General features: G+C 39.9%; 1 protein-coding gene across 1 annotated transcript in view; it reads left to right on the forward strand.

Annotated features, from left to right (window-relative positions):
- The window catches only part of MICAL2 (microtubule associated monooxygenase, calponin and LIM domain containing 2), a gene marked incomplete at its 3' end in the record, with an annotated part of 130,017 nt that overhangs the window by 41,083 nt on the left and 68,057 nt on the right, over positions 1–20,877 (forward strand). The window contains exons 3-15 of the mRNA XM_082316991.1: positions 3,344–3,551; positions 4,199–4,315; positions 5,447–5,548; positions 7,411–7,566; positions 8,530–8,630; positions 10,287–10,544; positions 11,354–11,469; positions 12,711–12,837; positions 13,040–13,130; positions 13,224–13,371; positions 15,556–15,755; positions 16,282–16,394; positions 20,741–20,812. Of these exons, the coding sequence (XP_082173117.1) occupies positions 3,344–3,551; positions 4,199–4,315; positions 5,447–5,548; positions 7,411–7,566; positions 8,530–8,630; positions 10,287–10,544; positions 11,354–11,469; positions 12,711–12,837; positions 13,040–13,130; positions 13,224–13,371; positions 15,556–15,755; positions 16,282–16,394; positions 20,741–20,812 (1,809 nt within the window). The remainder of the gene's footprint in view (positions 1–3,343; positions 3,552–4,198; positions 4,316–5,446; positions 5,549–7,410; positions 7,567–8,529; positions 8,631–10,286; positions 10,545–11,353; positions 11,470–12,710; positions 12,838–13,039; positions 13,131–13,223; positions 13,372–15,555; positions 15,756–16,281; positions 16,395–20,740; positions 20,813–20,877) is intronic.

The raw sequence follows: 20,877 nt of genomic DNA on the forward strand, positions 1-20,877 counted from the left end.
TGCGGGGCAAGCCACTGCCTGGGTGCGTGCAGGGCATTCGCGGCGCCCAGCTTTTCTCCCCTTGGCTGGGGAACTCGTGGGCACAGTGCTGGGCTGTGGTGAGGGCTAGGGCCGGGGAATGGCCAGGTTGGAGTCCTTGTCACAGCTCCTTTTCTCAGTGTGTGCATGTTCTCTTCTAGAGGGTGTGTGCTCAATATTTCAAGCATTTATAAGATTTTTGGATGAAATATGTGCAAAGATAAATTATTTTCATAAAGCATAAAGGAGGAAACTTGGCATTTTAAAATCACGCGCTTTATCTGCCACGTGAACGCATAGCTGTTGGTTTCTCCGTCCTCATTTATTCTTTCTGTACTTTTGCCTGCTCCCGTCTTGTAAAGTAGGTGCTGTTCTTGGGGAGCGTATTAAATTTAATGACGCTTCTCATCTGACAGGAAGCATTTTCATACATTTGCAGGCAGAAGATCAGCCCTTTATATTATGACGTTTTCACTGACAGAAATGCCTTCTCTCCGTATTGCTGTCGTGCACTAACATGGTATACTCTCAGTAGTAAAACAGGCTATAGCATCCAACGTGATACTGATTCTTCAGGCAGGTCATAGAGGTCTAGTCATGATCTTATTCTGGGGTGAGCTGCCCTGTAACCTCTACAAGTCTTTCTCCCTTCGTTTCCAGCCTGAACAAGGAATATGCAAAAGCTCCTTGTCAGTCCTCTTCAGCAACTGTTACTTTGATTAATTTGCAGAAGATGCTTTGAAAAGTCAAGTTACCCTTTACCTTTTTAGGAGATGATCTGGCACCATTAAAAGACAGTTGGGCTGTGAATAGCGATGTGGATGTCAAGAAACTGTTGGCGTTTGTCCAGCCTTGTTTGTTAGATTTCAGGAGTGATCATTCAAGACTTCCTTATGTGATGTCAGTTGTCACAATCTGTGTTAAATTGCAAGAAATCAATTTCAAAAGCAGCCCCTGATGAGCCAGGAGACTGAGGTAACAGGGGGTGATAACAGGAAGCATTTGAAGTTTGTTCTAGGCTGACTGCAAGGTTTCTCCTCTGACTGTTTGCAAGCAGAGAGCTGTGGAGGGAGGGCAGGGACAGGACAGTGGTGCAGTCCCTTTCCTTACTTTATAAACGTAGGAACATAAGCACAGTAAGAATTACCTTTGCAAGGGTTTTGTGCTGATTTTCACCCCAGAAGTTTCAAAAAAGATGACGAAGTGCCAAGAGTAAGCTCTACACCAGCAGGAAGTGTCCTTAATAAATCAAAGAAGAAATAGTTCTCAGACATAGATAAATATGTTTATGGAAGGTAACCATGGATGATAGCAAATATACAACCATTTTTCACAGTGTCTCTAGGCAATTTGGAAGATATTTTGTTAATGGTGATAGGAGGAGGGGAGAGAGCAGAATCCTCCTTAAAATTTTAACATACTATGTTGCAGAGCACCAGGAGGAACTAACTGTTTTCTGTGTGGGTTTTATTATTTGGCAGGATCCACTATGACTAAATCTCAAAAGACTGCTTTTTTTTTTTTTTTTAAGTTGCATTTATTTATATATAATACAGTTTGTTAGCCAAAAAACCAACCCCACCTTATCAGACCATGTATGGTCTGTATTTGTAAAATGTTTCTAACTGCTTACTAAACATTACTGGAAAACTGTGTAGCTGGGAAGGCAGTCACTTACTTGTCAGAGCTCAGAGTTCCCATGTTAATCACAACAAGCATGTGCAGAAAAGAGCTGACCCAGACTCCACCAGTGATCCTCTTCAGTCAGGATAACATCTGCACTCCATTTTCTTCCTTTATATAATTACATCTGTTGCTGTTTTCCTAATATTCAGCATGCAGTGAGGAGTGTTCTTGTGAAATTACAAATTAAATATGTTCTTTTAAGAGGAAGAAAGCCAAGTGGCTAATGCAACAATCTACCTTTAACTTATTTAATATCTCTAGTTAACAAAACACTTGCCTAAAGCAAAGCGTAAGCACCTCACAGGAGCTCTTCTATCAGTGGGAATTTATTTGAATTATCTATTCAATTTGAAAAAAAATTTTTGCACTTTTACCATTGGGTTGGACAAAAGTCATGGACAAAAGACAGCACCAGATAATTTTTGCTTAAGTTGTTAAATTTGAAAACAAATGACGAACAAACCAAAATAAATAAATGACTCTATTTTATGAAATTGAAATGTAATGGGAACCAGACTCTCATCCAATGAGCCTCCAGATACAGTCCATGCTTGCTTTGAAACTGTAATCACTGTCTGGCTATGTGTGCGGGACGCACAGGAGCATGTCTGGCGTGTGAGATAATGGGTTTGGATTTGCAACGTGGCACAGCTCAGCCTCGCAGCCAGAGCTCTCCCCTCGGCTCAGGCCCACCTCGTCCCTCCCTGCCCGAGCTCGGTGCTTGAACTGCTGGCATAGATTTTGTGAAGTCTGTGTGGGTTTTGGGGGAGTTTGGGGGGTTGGAGGGAGGTGTGGAACAGCAGTGCTGTCCAGCTGTAAGACTGTTTCTAATCAGTTTTTAGTAATCAGTCAGGAAAATGTAAGCATTAGATATGTTTGGGTTTTAATTAGTTTGCTTTCTGGAAATCCTTTGCTTGTTAGTCTGTGAAAGCTTACAGCTGTCAACTAAAATTTGGGTGAGAATTCTCTGTAATCATTTCTGAAGCCATTCTTCTGAGGATGCCCAAACTTAGATATAAGCTTCTAAAATGTGATTGTCCTGAAGGTGAGGATGTTGACCACTGGATGAACTGGAATAGGACAGGCTGAGTTCCCTGGCTCTCGTGCAGCAGGACAAGTCTGTAGACTAGGCTGTTAATTCAGGATAATCGCTCACTTGAAAGAGAGAGAGTAACTAATATTGTAAGACTACTGGCTTATCATAGATTCATCTAACAATTCTAGCAAATGTACACCAACTTCCTCTTTAAAACAAAAAAAGCCTACACCAAGACCGCTTATTTCCTTTCCCCTCCCTTTTATGTAGCTGTAATCCTGTTTACTGCAAGCACTTTTGAAATGCTAAATAGGAGTGAGTTAGAAATGCTCAAAAGTGTTTTGGCTCTTTGCTCTTTCTTCTGTTATATCTTTTTATCAGATGCTTGTATGTCTGCATGAAGCACAGTTTATCCTCTTGTATAAATGACTGAACACTACATGCAAACAAAATTTGAACATTTATTGATTTAAATAGATGACTTGAATATACTCTCAGTAGCATAAGTCTGGTTGAATATCAAGTCGTACCAATAGAGTAAGTTAGAAACTGTGTGGAAGTCAATACAAAACCCTGTGTAAGACTCCTTCTTTTCTCTGCCAGTGTTTAATTATTGGAGGTGGCCCATGTGGCTTGCGGACTGCCATAGAACTTGCCTTCCTGGGAGCCAAAGTTGTTGTCGTGGAGAAGCGGGACACTTTTTCAAGGAACAATGTGTTGCATCTCTGGCCATTTACAATCCATGACCTCCGGGGACTGGGAGCAAAGAAATTTTATGGAAAATTCTGTGCAGGATCTATTGATCACATCAGTAAGTATCTGAGGGCATGGGCACTGTTCAGATAAGAGGTGTACCGAGGTCAGAAGATTAATGGATACTTTCTTGATTTGGCAGAAAGCTCATCTGCCTTAAACATGCGTGAGTGCATGCGTGCACACAGAGGAAAAAAAAAAAGGTCTCATTTAAGCAAAATGGCAATTGCACAAATGACAGTCTTATGGAGCAGCTTTTTTGTTAGTCTGGATTTGTTGAACAATAGGTTTTCATTATGACGTATGAAGAATATTTATATTCATTCTAGTATGTTGAAGGTAGACACAACCCTTAATCTAATGAGAAAATATGCAAAAATGGGATATTTTACAGGGAAACATGCTGTAAAATTTCCTATCCTAAAATGGTCAACATATTGGTTAGCAGATCCTTTAAATATCATTAAGAAGGAAAGCTCTAAAAAAAGTATTCTAAGAAACTCACTGAAATGAGTTTTATTACCTACGAGACTGTGCTGGAAGAGAACAATGTCCTGTGGTGGTTACAGCATTTGCGTTCGTCACAGTATAGGAAATAATAATGCTGCATGCTTGTGTTAACAGTGAGTATCAGTTGGGTGGCATGCTGGTAGCAGCTGTGATGACTTACATATTAAATGTGTCTTTGTTACTCACTGTCTACAGGTATTCGACAACTTCAACTTATCCTCTTCAAAGTTGCACTTATACTAGGAGTTGAAATCCATGTGAATCTAGAATTCGTGAAAGTCCTGGAACCTCCTGAAGATCAAGAAAACCAAAGTACTGTTTATCATAATGTAGTTCTGTTCACAGTAACTTCTTTTTATGTTGGGCATTATGTGAAATCATTCAAGGCAGTTGAATTCTGTTAAAGAAATACGAGGTTTTTGCCCTCCTTATTCAGCTAGGTTTGCTATATGCAGCCGTAGGCATGATAAGTATCATTGTGACAGAGCACTGATAATTCTTAGAATACGACCCAGTCAAAGTTGAGGTTTTGCACTATGTCTCCTGGCATGTGTTTGAGGCTTTGTAGGGAGTCTGGTGTGGCTTTTCGGTATCTTCCTGCAAAAACAATTTTTGATTGATAATATAAATATTGAGGATGGATTAAGCTTCCTGGGCCTCATTTTGCTTTCACATTTGATATAACTCCCACTGGCACACAGAGTCTTATCAGACATCTTATGCAAGATTTTTAAATAAAATAGAGAAAGATTTCTCTTTTTTTTTTTTTTTTAAAAGATTAGTATTTAGGGTACAGTAGCAATAAAATATTTTAAAATTTTACTTTAATTAAAATACTATGCTATCTCTCTTTAAATGGTCATATAGTGACAGTACAATAAAGATATTGTTTTAAGTAATTAAAGCATATATAATTTTAAAATATGGACAATACAAACATTTTCCCATAATCAGCTTTGTGTTAATGCAAAGATTAAGTTTAGCTTTGTGAGTATGCTTCCATTTAATTTCTATTTGGAAGACACTTAAAGGTATTGATGATGGAATGCTATTTTTCTTCTTTTAAAGCCCAGTCCTTACTTGCTGTTACCACATCATTTACGTACTGCCCTGATAAGGTCATTGTGGGGCTATTTCTGTGAGAATGAAGTGCTTAAGCATATTCTTGTGATAGGGATCTGAGAGGAAGTTTAGTGCATTAGGTGATCCAGATGAAGGCTTCAATTTTTTTTTGTTGTCAGTTTACAACCTTGATGCCTTGCTAATACAGCCTGAAAGTAGCTTTGACTGCAGCAGAACTTCCCTGCTTCAAACTGAGGCAGAATTCAGCTCTGTTTGAATGAGAAATGGACCATTTATCTTAATGCCCTTTCTTCAGACTCTGAAAGCACTTTTCCATTGTATTACTGAAGAATGAATAAATATTATTCTTTGTGTTTTTAGAGATAGGTTGGAGGGCTGAATTTCTCCCCATGGATCACCCTTTATCAGAGTATGAATTTGATGTTATTATTGGTGCAGATGGCCGCAGGAACACATTAGAAGGTAGGTGCATGTGTGCTTTTAGCCTTATTAATGGTTTTTAGGGTATTTTGGAAGGCCTGAAAGTCAGAGGAGAACACAAAGCAACAGGCCACCTTTCAATCCACTGAAGTCTGCGTGGAAACTATTTTTGATGTGGTATCTTCTGCTTTTGTTGTTAAGTTGTAGCTCAAAATAAAGACATTTAATGTCATTACTGATTCTTAGCACTATGTATCTTCATTGCCTCTAAAATGCATCATGATGCCATTGGGCTTGCTTCAAGGTTAAGTAATTACGTGATGATTTAACTTTAAGGAGGCTGACAAGATACGTATCAGGAATTGCATAGGCTTTGCTATTGTGCCGTAAATTTGCACTGTGTTTGAACTAATGATCAAAATGTGACTGCCGGGTGTTTAATGAAGGCAGGTATTGCTCAGAGGTATTGCTCTTTTTATAGAGGTGATTTAATTTCAGAAGCAGTTACTTTGGAAGCAATACCAAAACATAATAAATAACTTGGTGGGGGAAGGAAGAGGGGGGGAAATGCTTCATGAGGTTGAGCCGTTGCTGAGAATTCAGACCACCTGAGCTGTCTTTCTTAGCAAGACACTAGCTAAGCTGCTCCTGTATCACATGAACAAACCTGTTACTTAATTATATATTCCCCTTGTAGCTTTAATTATTTCCATGTTAGTTTGAGTTCACTAAGTACAGCATTTCCTTTTTTTTATTAGCTTCATAGTTTGTCTGCTTCTTCTTATATCTGGCAACGACAATATGCTTAGAGTTCGTTCCTTATCATGCTCTGTTAGAAAATTCCCCACGCTCTTGTCTAGCTATCCCCCGTAAAAGACTGTTTAAGTAGTCAGGTATCAGCAAAACAAAATTATTCTTACTGCAGCTGCAGACTCTATTGAGAAGTTAATGGTTATCATAGTACCAGGGCCTAAGGGAATATCTGGTGCGCTGAAGATTGTTTACATATGGAAGCTGGTATTGTCATATTAAATTTATCCCAATGAAATAACGAGAGCACATGAAGAAGCACAGAGACAAAAATTCGTAGCTGATTTATTTCTTCTTAGAAAATACATATATTCTCTGAAAAGTCATCTTCAGTTGGCTTAAAATACTCTAAGGACCCTCTGTCCTACTTCAGAATTTACTTACAGATAAGAGGAATATGCCGAGGGGAAAACAAATGTGTGATTGCGAGAGTGTGGCTTAGTGGGCTTTTTTGTGAAAAGAGGTAGCTAGGGTGGAGCGAGAGAGCAAGTAACTTCGCAGTCAGTCTCACCTTGGAAATGTAACAGTTTAAGCCACTGAGTATTTTTCAACCCCTGATATCTTTGAAAAAGCGTGTTTGCTGATAGTGTGTGCACCTAAGCACTGTTACAGAGATTTCTGTTTTTTGGATCTTTCTCTGCTGCTTTTGATTGCTGATCTCTTCCATGTTTTTTCATAAGCTGTTTACCACCTATGTAATGAAAATCTTATTTGCTATTTAGCATGTTAAAAATGTTTCTCTCTGTTAAATGTGATCTGCTCTGTTTCCAGTCTGTTTTTCTTTAGTCATTATTTGCCCTTAACTTCTTCCCATGTTCAACTTCTTCCCATTAGTTCCCATCCAGACCTATATTTTTTTTTAATAAGATTTATCTTGAATGCAGTACAGCTCCAGTTTTGCAGCTGGAAGTGCGGAGAAAAGACTCTTTGCATTCAAGGGAATTTTGGAGGAATGATGTAATCTGCTGATGGCGTGTTGTTTGATGAAGTGTAGGACTAGACGTAGGAAAGAGACTGAGCTGCCTTGAGCTCAACCTTCCTGAAAATCCAATGTGAAGTTTCCAGTGTTTTTAATTCTTTTCTTCGCTTACCAGGTTTCAGGAGGAAGGAGTTTCGGGGAAAGCTGGCTATAGCTATCACTGCCAATTTTATAAACAGAAATACAACTGCAGAAGCCAAGGTGGAAGAAATTAGTGGTGTTGCTTTCATCTTCAATCAGAAGTTCTTCCAGGACCTTAAAGAGGAAACGGGTGGGTGCATCCTCTTTTTTTCCACAACCAAATACAAGAGGCAGTAGAGGAACTCTGTATGTGCCAGGCCACCCTCCTATTCCTATTAACATCAATTCAAATACATTGTATAAAAAAAAACCCCAGTGATAAAATGCTGTTGATGTCAGAATCTTGCAGATGGAGGTGTCCATTTATGGTACAATGAGATTTTTTTTTTTTTTTTTTAGCTTGGGCGTTGCCGCATCATAGTTTTGTTTTAATGTTTAAATTTTTCTCAACTGTAAAAATGTCTGCTATGTTTAACAAATTCAGAAGAGCATTTGCAATGCCCAGAGATCTCCCTTAAGACATGGTTTGTTTTTGTTTGTATCCATTTGAACAGCTTAAACCCTATGAAAAAGGCTCTGCCCTTCTGGGAGGAGTTTATTCTTGCTTTTTGATGTGTAGATCTGATAAGCTGAAAAGAACTAGCCAGGAATCCGCCATAAATACTTAAAATATAAACTGTGAAATACATCTGTGTGGAAAGGGGTTTCAAAGTAGTTGTATCCACTATCAGTACAACCAATTCCATTCTTGATTTACAGCTGATTTTTTTTTTTTTAAATTATTATCATTACTACTGAAACCAAAACTCCTGGTTAGACCCAATGCCAGAGCCCTAGCAACCTAAAAAGCACTCTGTTCCCCACAGCTCCCCTTTTCTACCTCAGAAGACTGTTAAGGCTGTAGTTAACTGGCTATCTTAAAAGATGCTAAATAACTTTAAATTATGCTCAGACAAACTCGTGTGAGGTAAGGCCAATCTCCTCTCTTGATTTGTTTTGGTTTAGAGCATCTTGTCCACTAATGCTTCATCCCAGCTGGGAAAGTGAATGTATCCCAAGAAGGAAACACACCCGTGGAGATCAATCACATGTTGCTCGTAAATGACACAGACAATGTACTGTGCTTCCTAACAAATGTATTATCTCTTTTCAGGAATTGACCTGGAGAATATTGTTTACTATAAAGATAGCACTCATTATTTTGTGATGACAGCAAAAAAGCAGAGTCTTCTGGACAAAGGAGTGATTATTAATGTATGTAAAAATGCTGGCTAAAACCCTATTTAATTTACTTGGCGCAGAATAAGCGTGAACATCTGCATAAACGTTGTTGCATGTTATAGAGGGTGTTCATAGACTTACTAGATCACTTTATTACCGCTCAGATCACTTAGATCTTACTCTAGCTTTTTTTTTTTTCTTCTCTCTTCCCTCCAGTCAGCACAAAGTTTCTATAGAGAACTGAAAACAATACTTCCTAAACTTGTCAGTTCTGAAACTGGCTGAAGTGGGATCTTGACTCACCTTGGAAATACGTGGTCTGGTCATCACACCAGAAAATAAAACCCTCATTTATTTAAAGATGAACTTAGTACAGCTGTGTCCAGCTTTTTCAGGCAAATAAGGAAGTGTTAAAATCTACCCCAGGCTAAATTGCAAATTCTCTAGAGTGAGTGAAACATACTAGGAAGCTATAAACACAATGACCTGAACTTTCAGAGGTACTTGGGAATTTGAGGCCTTTTTTCCTTTTTCTTTCTTTCTTTTTTTCCCCACCTCCTTCTTCTGTAAGATGTGGGGGTTTGTTTTCGTTTGTTTCTAGAAAGTGTTTTGGCACCATTTTTAAATTTCTCTTCCTGGAAACCCAAGAGAGGACAATTTTTCTCACAAAGTAAGACAGTGCCAAAACAGTCAAGTATAATTTCCCGAAGGAAGTGCTTGTGAGGAGCTATCAGAAGGCTTCTTGGCTTTCTGATGGGATCACTTTGCTCAGTGCCACGATTTCCTGCCCTTTTGGAGGACTGGGGCTCCCAGGGCAGAGCAGCTGGCCTTGCCTAGCTGGGGCAGGAGAGGGGAAGGGTGGCAGCCCCCCGCAGTGTGGGGGGGAGCAGGAGGTGGGCCCTGGGGTGGGGGGGCTGGTGTTTGTAGGTGGGGGCAGTCCCAGGAGATCAGTGGGGAGTTTGGAGAAGAGGAGCAGCACCTGTGGCCTGTCAGAGCTGTCTTCCTGACCTGCTCAGGTCTGAGTGGAAAAATAAAAAGTCTATCTGAAACAACTGGGCTAATAGCGGTTCTGTGGTATCATCCCTGCGATTAGGGGTCTCATCCACGATTAAGCTGTAAATAGAAACTGCCTCATTAATAATCACTGGCTTTAAGTTGGATGACCTGTAAAGGCAGAGCCCTTCACCACACTGGCCAAAAAAAGCCAAAGCCCAAACCAGAACAACAGAAAAGCTTCTACAATCCAAGTCTGAATGTGTTATTACTGACATGTTAAGCCAAACCTTCAGGCTGAGACCCGCATATTATGTCATCCGTATGTCGGTATTTCTGCTCTTGTGTGGTTTCAGATGTGGGGTGCACACATGCAAAAAGGCATTGTAGTGATGATGAGATCTTTTGATGGGAGGGAAGTAATGTTATGAAAACAATACATAACCAAGTAACTGGGAGGCACTATAATATTCTATTGCAAATAAAGCTGCTTATTCAGTGTTGGCATAGAGAGTTCCTGTTTGGGGTAGTACAGTAACTTATGTTTGTGTATTAACTTTTTGGAGAAGATGACAAATCTCACTTGGTTCTTTATGCTGTGAGGTGTGTAATTGCCACTGATGCTATGAGACTGCAGCGTTCCAATCCAGAGAGGATAGTTGGAATATCTAATCCTACATGCTTCTCTCCTTGCAGGACTATATTGATACTGAGTTGCTCCTCTGTGGGGAAAATGTGAACCAGAGCAATTTGCTGTCCTACGCCAGAGAAGCTGCTGACTTTGCAACCAATTACCAGCTGCCTTCCTTGGATTTTGCAATTAATCACTATGGGCAACCAGATGTAGCAATGTTTGATTTTACTTCCATGTATGCATCTGAAAATGCTGCACTAGTGAGAGAGAGGCACAGACATCAGCTCCTGGTGGCACTTGTTGGAGATAGTTTGCTTGAGGTATATCTTGGAATGTCTTCCAAGTAGGCTTCCCTGTCGTTCCCCCCGCCGCCTTGATCCAGCCATTCAATCTACCCTCCAAAATAAACTGTCCTCTCTTACATGTCCTGAAACAATGGTACCTTCTTTGGAATAGATTTCTTTTTTCTTTTTTCCTTTTTTTATGCCATAGTTTATGTCATAACTAATGTTTGGCTGGCAGTCTCTGGCTGAGATCCTGTTTTGCTTTATGCAAGTTGTATTTCTGTCTGAAAACTGAGCTGTGTGTCCTCAGCTTGGGTGCATGGCATAATTTTCCTTACTTCCATCATAGAGGAAGACTTGGTCCAAATTTTTATTGCAGTCTCTTTGCCTTAATATGTTCTCTCTTTCTCTTTCTGAAGTGAAAAGTATATGTTGCAACTAATTTTTTTTTTTAAACTCATGCTAACAGCCTCAAGTGTTTGAAAAGATCAGTCCAAAGCAAAATTAAAAGATGAGAAGGCATCTTTTTTTCCTTGACTAATTCTTGATTATTGAGTCTTTTCTTTTTTTTTTCTTCTCAGCCTTTACCTTTTGAGGTTAAGGAATTTGTTTTTAAATATAGAAGCTAAAAAAAGAAAAAGTGAAAGCAGTCTTTTTCATTACCTAAGACTTGGAGGAGAGAAACGTCTAAAAACTGCAAGAGTTGGCTGTGTTGTATTTTAACTCCTTCTGGGCTACTTTTCTAAGACAGTATGAAACCCTAGACTCCAAATTCACATTGAAAGTTACTTTTGTAATAAGACCTTAAGAAATACAAGGAATTATAATGTAAATGCTTCTTACAGCCCTTCTGGCCAATGGGTACTGGCTGTGCAAGAGGCTTCTTAGCTGCTTTTGATACTGCATGGATGGTGCGGAGCTGGGCTCAAGGAAAACCCCCGTTAGAAATCCTTGCTGAACGGTAAGTGCTGCTTTTGTCTTCTCCATCTTTTCCAATGTTTTAAAGAGTTGCAGTATTGGTAGAAGGCAGTGGAATTCAGAATGCCAACAGGAGAAATATTATTCCTCACTGCAACGTCAGTGGGTTGAAATTATCCATTCCTTCAGGTTGCTGGACAATTTACAATAGCGATACGCTGTTGCTCTGTAAGCTTCCGCCCACTAATAGAGAGATCCAGCAATGTGCGTGACATGGGTTTAGATCACTAATTTAAGTCACTAATGACTAGAATTATGTGTGATCCTTAAGGAAATAAACCAAAGATACCTTGTGTCAAAAGACTAACCCTCCAACCATCTCAGCACCTGTTTTTTTTTTAAATAAAAAAAAAGAAAATCCTGAAATAAGTCTAAATAAATACTTTAACAGCTTTCATAGTTGGCATCTGTGATTTTAACTCTGCATTTTAGCTTAGTAGCCCTGATGCCCTCTTTATTTAGACTGATAAATGTGTGGCAAAGGAGAATTGCTATAATGCTACATTATAAGCTTCTCTGTAATCTCATTTTGACTAGAGCAAAAAATCTGTTAAGTACACCAGCAATCCTGGTGTCGCCATGGTCTGATGGTTGAAGTTGCTGACTTTTGGTCCTGATGGCAACTGCACTGCTCTGCTACAGCTGCCCAGGCTGTTTCGGGGCAGATACATAATATAACTAGTCATGGTTGTGGTAATGCAAGTAGAAGCATTACTAAGTACAGTGCTTTGAGAAGTTTTAAGATAGAAGCCTGTGGGATGACTCAAACGCAGCATAGTCACAAATGGAAAATTGAACAGCATAATAAAAAAGGCTGTGGTGGTTATAGGAATTGCAGAATGACGGGATTTAGTGCTGTTATGTGGTAAAGAAGTTACTCCTTGGGTGGACGTTAAAGCAAAACCAGATGACTGAATGATGTAACCTCCCTTCCCCCCCCACCCCCCTTCTTTTTCTTGCTCGCTTCCTGCCTCAGGAAAATATGGGCATATGTTCTAACACTCTGTCTTTTTGTTGTCCTTATTCTGTCTGGCATCCTTCTCCTGCTGAGCAGGGATAAGAGATGGGATGGACGCATTATACGTATAATGCATAACACTTGTCCTGGCAGAATCAAAATAAGGTGCAGGTAGCTGCAAAAAAAAAAAAAAAAAAAAAAACAAACTCATTATATAATAAATATTTATTTTAATCAATATCTCTTGCATCTTTTTTCTCTATAAGAGAGAGCATTTATCGACTCTTGCCTCAGACTACCCCTGAAAATATTAACAAGAACTTTGACCAGTATACCATTGACCCAGGAACAAGATACCCGAACTTGAACTCCAGCTGTGTTCGACCTCACCAGGTCAGTACTTAAAAGGCTTGCTTATGAAATCACAGTTCATTTTTTGTCCAGGAGAAATAGGGCCACAAGTAGTGCATAAACAAAGTCTTCAGGAGAATCCTTAATTTAGATCCAGCTGTTGATCAAGTTAACCTAGAAAGAAAACACTTTTTTTCTCTCCAAGCAATTCTAACATTATGCTGCCAATTGCTTTTACTTGTAGGTGAGACAATTGTATGTTACCAATGAGCTACAACAATGTCCTCTTGAAAGAGTAAGCTCCATTAGAAGATCAGTGAATCTCTCAAGACATGGTATGTGACATCTCATTTGCTGCGGCTTAATATTTGGAGCCTTCTGAGCATACAAAAACTGATCGAAATGTTTGCTCTCCACTGTAACTGCAGAGTCAGATATTCGACCTAACAAGCTTTTGACCTGGTGTCAGAAACAGACAGAAGGGTACCGTAACGTTAATGTCACAGACCTGACTACCTCCTGGAAAAGTGGCCTTGCATTGTGTGCAATTATCCATCGCTTCAGACCTGACCTCATGTAAGTGACATCTTTAGATCTTGTTGAGTGTAGGATATATTAAGCATTTACCAAAGTATAGCGTAAGACCAACCAGAGCAACACTGATAGTCTACAGTTCCCTCCTATTGCTGGTTTTTGCGAGGAGGTGCATACCATTGCCAGTTTGGGGGATGGGGAGGGTGGGGTTGGTTTTGCTTTGTTTTTTCTGTATGTTTTTGCATGCCATTTAAAATGAAAAATATATGCTTTCAAAGAGCTAGGAAGGCTTTGAACCTTATGACTTATGATCATGTTTGTGGGAGTCACATGGCTATTTAAAACAAAAATTGCAGTGCTTGGTGAATGTGAAAGTTGCATTCCCAGGTCCCTGGAGGCAGGTTTTTAGTATGTGTTTAAAACCGCAGCCATAATGGCACTGTCATGAGTTGCAGAAATCCCCGGATGGGCCTTAAATGAACCACCCTCAGTGTGTTGTAGTGGTGGCTGTGACAGTCATGTAGGGAAATGTTGGGCCATGGAGATGCACAGGAGATGGTGGTTTTGCACAAGTCTTTGTCCAGAAGAGTGCAGTGCCCTTGCATGTGGGCTATGAAACAAGGGCTGGCCCTTGAAAATTAACTGCTTTTAGGGATTGAATGTGAGCCAGCATTCCCCTTTTGACAGTGCTTCTGGGGTCCTAACCCTACAAGACTTGACTTCTTATGTATGAATATTTTGTAAGGTTCCTTGGTTGGATACAAGAGGGTCAGTGTGTAACAGGTGTCAGGAAATGGCAATTGCTGGCAGGGGGTTACTGGGCCTGTTTGATGCAGTCTATAGTGGGGTGACTCTTCTGTCCTCTCACCAGTCTCCAGAATGCAGCAGATGCGTTCTCTTGACATCCTACACAGACTTAGGAGTCATGAATAAATTATTGTCAGCCTCCCTTTATTGTGGATAAATGAAATAAATGTTTGAGCTCTTTTATGAAGTGTGATAAGTTGGAAAATATAGGAGCGATACCCAGGGTGCTTGTTTGTACAGCTTTGCCAGAGGAAGAGCTGACATTGTAAGAATAAGATATTTTTTGCCTCAGGTTAGTTGAAAAAAATAGGAATTATGGATGGGTTTGTGGATATAAGGCAGGGAGAGAGTGTAGAAAGCAAAGTAATCTTTGCTGTCTGTGGAAAGCATGTCTCTTAAGCACTGCTCTCTCTAGAAAGTCGATAGATTTGCCTTCCTGAGCTAACAGCCCTCCTGCTGTTTAATTAACATTGTGTTTGGATCTTGTTGGCTTTTTCTATTAAATGGGACTGCTGAAGGACTTGGCCAGATGAAAGCTGGGCAGGCAAGAGAGGCGGCTGCCTGTGGGCTGCGGGCAGGGCTGGGGCAGAGGGCTGCCTGCAGCCCCCTGGCTCCAGAAACAGGCAGAGTATGTGGGTAGGGGGGAGAGGGAGAAATTCTTTATGGATTCAAAAACTCACATTCCTTATGAGGAGAAAGAAACTACCCTGCCTGGAGCTTTGTAATTTATTCACATGTTTATTTTAATCATGAATTTTGGAAGCTGTTCAAGGGATCAGAGCCTTAGAATAGGTCCCATAGAAAATGGATTAGAGAATGGATAACAGTTCCAGATGTGTGATGTACTTATTTAGTGCACTGCTAAATCCAGTTATGACATGGACAGGAGGTCTTCATTCAAACTGTGCACGTAACACCTTAAAAAGAAAGGTAGTGCCTATGCATGTGTGTGTGCGCACGTATAACATGTTTGTTTCATAAAATGCTAGCCTAAATTTACTCCTCTGGGCTTTGATGATTTATAGAACTAATCGAAACTAAAAAGTCAGTTGCTAACAGGTAAAATCTGTAGTACCACAGCTGTATTTGGAGAGGAAAAAGGTTTCTTAGCACTTCTGAGTAGGAATTGCATTTCTTCATAAATAATGGAATCCTTTTTTGTGGGACTACATCAAAATCCAGTTCAGTGAAATAGCTTTTAAATTACATTTCTGGCAAAGCCAGGATTTGTAATAACGGGATTAGTATGAGACCTTTACCTTTGGCACTGTGTAGACTCTGTAGCTTTGACCCGGTGAAATGCCTGTACCCTCATTCATGGTGCTGTTCTGCACCGTTCTGACGGGCAAAGGAGCACTGCGTGTTTCCGAGGGGAGCAGAGAGCAAACCACCACTGATGCCAGTGTGTTGTCCCTGCAGCGACTTCGACGCTCTGAACGAAGAGGACGTTGTCAAAAACAACCAGCTGGCGTTTGATGTTGCTGAGCAGGAGTTTGGGATCCCCCCTGTGACCACGGGAAAGGAGGTGGGGTCGGCCGGGGAGCCCGACAAGCTCAGCATGGTCATGTACCTCTCCAAGTTTTACGAACTGTTCAGGGGCACACCTCTGCGGGCAGTAGGTAAGCCAAACCCAGGCTGCTCCTAATTCTTGCAAGTTTGTGGAGCGGAAGCACTTCATCCAGGCTGCTTATGAGCACTGCTCTTGAGCCAAGAGTCCTTTCCCAGCTGAGCCATTCTGGCATGCCAGCGTGCCTGCTCCTGTCTGCAATAGTTACCTTGTGCTTAAAAAAGGAAAGAGGGAAAAACTTGATTGAAGACCAGGGTTTTGTGGGTCCGTGGTGGTTTCAGAGAACAGGAGCAGCTGGATAACTGCAGCTTGACATCATAAAGTTCATGTATCAGATCATTAGAGTGATTCTCTGGTAAGGATGACTGCACACAGCATGTCCATTCCTGGGTGTTTCTCTTCCTTTTTAAAAAGTCTCCCTACATTGTATATATTTACTTTTGTTTGCCTGGGTTTCTTATATATAATTGCTATCAGTACTCAACTGGAAAGTTCTGGCTTAATCGAAGTATTAAAAAAACAAAACCACCAACAACAAAAAACTGAATAAATATCCTAAGCAGTCATTTTTTGAACAGATGCTGGCGACAAGCAAAATGGAGAAAATAGTGATCTTTGTTCAGGAAAATCATCGAACTTCATCTTTAATAATTACATCAATTTAACTTTACCAAGAAAACGAGTACCAAAGGTAAGTTGTGAAGGAAGGCTTTCCCTATAAATCTTTCTCTTTTAAAAGATGAAAATAAACCGTCAAGCTCAGAAATAAGGGTTTTATATATATCCTACTATTAAAAGACCTGTAGAAGGAGATTTTTTTGAGCATAGTAAAAAAGTAAAATAAGATTTCACAGTAAACAAAGGTAACACACACGTGCACACTCAATCATGGTGATGTTTGTAAGGATAAAACTGAAGCATTGTCAGTGTTGATTTGCTGAAGCATTAATAATAGTCCCAGTTAAGTGTTCTCTGTAAATGCAAAATTTTGAATCACGGTAAGAATTTGCGTGTACTTGGGAAGAATTAGGATCCATTGTCCATGTCAGTTTTCTTCCGTGTAGGTAAAAGTGAGGCGAGGAGGATGTTTTAATTGGTGTGTTTGTAAGTTGTGGTTTTCCAACTTGAAATATTTGAGATCTTGGCTCCGTTACCTGTACAGTCTTTTATGTTTTGTTTTTGGAAATCTTTCAAAAGGTTTTTTTAGGAGGTTTTGTGAAGTGCTAGATGATAAGTTTTATATTTTTGTTGGGAGGTTTGGGTTTTTGTTTTTTTTGGGTTTGGTTTTTTGTTGGTTTTTTTTTTTTTTTTTTTTTTTGAGATGGGAAAGTCTGGAATTCTTCTGGGCTATTTCGGCCTTTAAGAAAAATAATGCTGTAGTTCTGTATTCCTAGAATTAAATATACAGCTATAATATTATGTATCAGTTCAAATAATCACTGGTATGCTAGAATGCTTATTGATTGGGCGGGGATACTGTTTTTTAAATAAAGCAGTGATTTGAACAGTTTGTGGATGCTGTCAAGGTTCTGGAGGGAAGCTTTCAAACCCTTACAGATGTATAAAGCCTGCAACGGTGACAAGCAGTAGGCAGGCTGACTAACATGACTCTGAGATAATGATCTTTTAGTCATACCCATATACTTTTCCTCTCTTGGTCACTTATTAATGAAAACTTATTGACATGCCCTGCTTATGTCCCTGTATAAAACACATCCATGCCCATACATGTTGCGATTAAAGACTCCAGGGCCTTGAAGGGTTATGGAGAGCTGAGTTAATACTGGCTGGCATAGGACTGTGTGCAGTGAGAGTACTGCCTATGTGTTTCTGAATGGATTATAACTTCAAAAGTTTTACATGATTTAATTTAAAAGTTACTCTAATGAAATTATGCAGTAATAAACTGTTTCACCTTCTGCCTATTCATTAACTTGGTCCTCTTCTGAAAGGAGACCTTGAGGAGGGGCTTTGCTTTCACAGCCAAGCCTACCTTCATGTTAACGTCAATTTAAATGGGGAGTGTCTGCACAACCTGGCTCAGAGGCAGCAGTGTCTCAAGTCCAGCTATTGTAGATTAACCAGTACAAGTTAAACAGCAGCATGTGCTCCTCCACTAGAATTAAACTTCTGCGTTTTCTGAAACACAGCTTAATGCAAAACTGTGCCAGGTTTTGAGTTTCCTGGGCTAGCCAGAAACTGTGTATTGACTACGATGATTCTCAAGTTTTCTTTGTTGTTTTTTTTCTTTGTTTTTTTGTTTTTTTTTTAAACAGACATCCTTAATGCTTAACTGTATTCCTTCATTTACACCTATGCAGAGACTCTAACTTTTGCCTGCAAAAGTACAGTTTTCCTACTTCTTTTGAAATTCAGTGTCCTTAATAAAAGTTCAGGTGTGCATGTATGTACTGCGTTTCTCAGTATTTTAGTATATTGCTTTTTAAATTTGTTGCTATCTTATCTTCTCAGTTTTGGTAGAAATGTGATACACACCCCACACCCCCATGCACCCCCCCAAAGAATTACTCCAGAATTTCCAGATATTTCCTAGCCTGACTTAAGTCTTGAATATTTTCCATCCACAAACACATTTTCAAAACTTGTGGACAGTCAATTGCCCAGTAACCTCATAAATCCTTCTTAGGAAATAACTTTTCCCTGCCACCCAGATATGCACAAAACCAAGTGACATATTTCCCAGCTAACCAAGCAGTGAGAAACCAAACAGGCAAAATAAATATTGCTTTTTCTTGTGGGTGACTTCTTTAGAAGAAAAACCTTTTTCATGACCACAATGTTGTTGTTTTTCCATGAGTTATTTACAGAAGTAAATAGAGTTTTAGTAGTAGGGAGAGCTTTCCATTACTAAGCTGTACAGCCCTCTGACTAACCTCCCATCATGAAATAAGCCTTCTGTCATAACAGGAGGTATACTTCTTGGCACTACATGAAAGCATGAGGTGATTTGCTTGACGAGCCCCTTTGGTTTCACACTACAGGGGCTCGTTTGAAAGGAAAATGGAAGCGATATTTTCCAAATCAGCTTGGGAAGCAGGACTGTCAAGACCTTATTTTGTATGAGGCTTTGCAGCCCTGTCATGGATGGGGCATGGAACTTAGCAAGAAACACAGTTCTCAGGTTTGGATAGAGACTTGCGAGTGCCATAACCGTCTGAAACTAGCTGGGAAAAGAGGTTCCTTGGGAAGCAACCGCTTGACTTAAGAGCTTGGCTGTGGCTTCAGTTTTATGGTTCTTTCCCCTGCAAAAAGTGGTGCTGAGCATTATCCAGGCATGACAGTAGGAGAGCACTCGCGTATCACAGAGTCAAAAACCAGCCAGGGTAAGAGAGTGTCACTTACTGAACTTTCCATACCATCTAGTTTGTCCTTTTACTTGGCTGGAGGAGCGATCCTTATCTGGGTGCAGGTTGTGAGAGACCTGGAAGCGGGGGCCTGCGCTGGTGTGGCGATAGCTGTTCTGGCAGCGTGTGCTGGGCTGGACAGTGTTTTCCGTTTTTCTACGAGTGTCAGCCGGGCTGGAGAGGATCTGAGATTTCCTGTGCTCCAGACTAATAAATGAATGGAAGCGCTTATGCAATAAAGGGCACAATCCTCTTTCTTGGAGTTTTGCTAGGCAATTAAATTGCTTTGTCTTTCACTTCTTTGTAAATATGTTAATGAAAGTCCTTTATGTAAGATTTTTTTGAAAGACAACATCTTGTTTGCGCCATTCACTTAAGCAAATTCTGCTTTTATGTGGTACAGATTATTATGCAGAATACGTTGTGCTGTTATGTTGTTCACTCTTCCTTGGTAGACTAATGATTATAGGTAGTGTAAAACTAGGTTACTGAGAGCTGGTGCTTGAAAGACAATGTACCAAAGCATATAAAGTAATCAAAATATTGTCATGCGATTCTTTTGGTGTTTGCCCAAAAGTTGTTTGGGATTGCTTCTGTTTACTGCGTAATGATTTATTATAAACAGTGTATATGTGAAAAGGAAGCCTGTATTCTTTGATCTTTCTCTCTTTATTCTTTTTTTCTTTTTTTAAGTTGGCTGAGCAATCACTAAGTTACAGTGTGGGCAAATGCAAATAAGTGGAATGTAGTTTATTGTTCATAAAATATAACCTAACATGACCTTTATCAGACAAAAAAATCTCTCCATTGTACCAATTCTTCAATAAGAATTTTAATTCTTTAATAAGAACTGATACAAATTTTTAAGCATTGAATATTTTGCAAGTTTGTGCAGACTGAGTATGAGGTATTATTTATTGTCTGTATAATCTCTAGTTCAGTAAAATAATTGAACATGTGCATAGCTTGAGCACAAAATAGGCCATTTGGTTGCTTAAATACCCTAACATAAAGCCATAGTCTGGGAGATGAACCTTACAAGGGAGACAGACCTTTAAGGCAGACAATAATTGCTCCTAAAAAGGAGATATGTCTGCACTAGGAACACATGATCTTCATGCAGATATCTAGGTTAAGAGATGCGGACGCTATAGTGAAAGAGTGAGATTTTTTTTAAATTTTGTTATTTATATGGAAACCAGATTAAAATTCACAGAATAACTGATGCTGTAATGCCTTTTTCTTCAAGGATGTGCTAGTGCATTATGAATTATAAACTCTTTAGTACTGAAAGACGAAAAGGTAAAAATCAATGTTGTAGGGCCTGTGTTCAACAAAGTGTATGAGCATGTATTTTTACCCATCAGAGTCCCATGGGAGCTCCCAGTCAGAGGTTAACAGGGCAGCTTTTACATATGTGATAACTGCCATGAGGTCCACCAGGCTCCTCACGCGAGGAATGATCCTGCTGAGCTGGGGGGGCCTAACGAGGCACGCCGGTGCAGTGAGGACCCCTGCACGCTGGCGCTGCTCACCTGTGTTTGCCGTGTTTAACAGAGGCCAGACCACACTTTCCTGGTTATGAAAGTTAATATCCTGGGAGAAACTGCTTGGGTAAATCTGGTAACTGCTGCAGTAAACCACAGAACTTGTTTCGGCTTTACCGTTTCAGGTTGAAGGGAAAACGGAAGAAAATGAGACTAACAAAAGACGTCGAAAAGGTCTTTTTGGTGTCTTCGAGGAGGTTGGTGTTCAGTGGTGTCCGCACATATCCAGCTCCTTGATGAGCACCAGAGATGAGGAAGAAGC

The sequence above is a fragment of the Platalea leucorodia genome (genome assembly GCF_965183815.1).
Source record: "Platalea leucorodia genome assembly, chromosome: 7".
NCBI lineage: Eukaryota > Metazoa > Chordata > Aves > Pelecaniformes > Threskiornithidae > Platalea > Platalea leucorodia.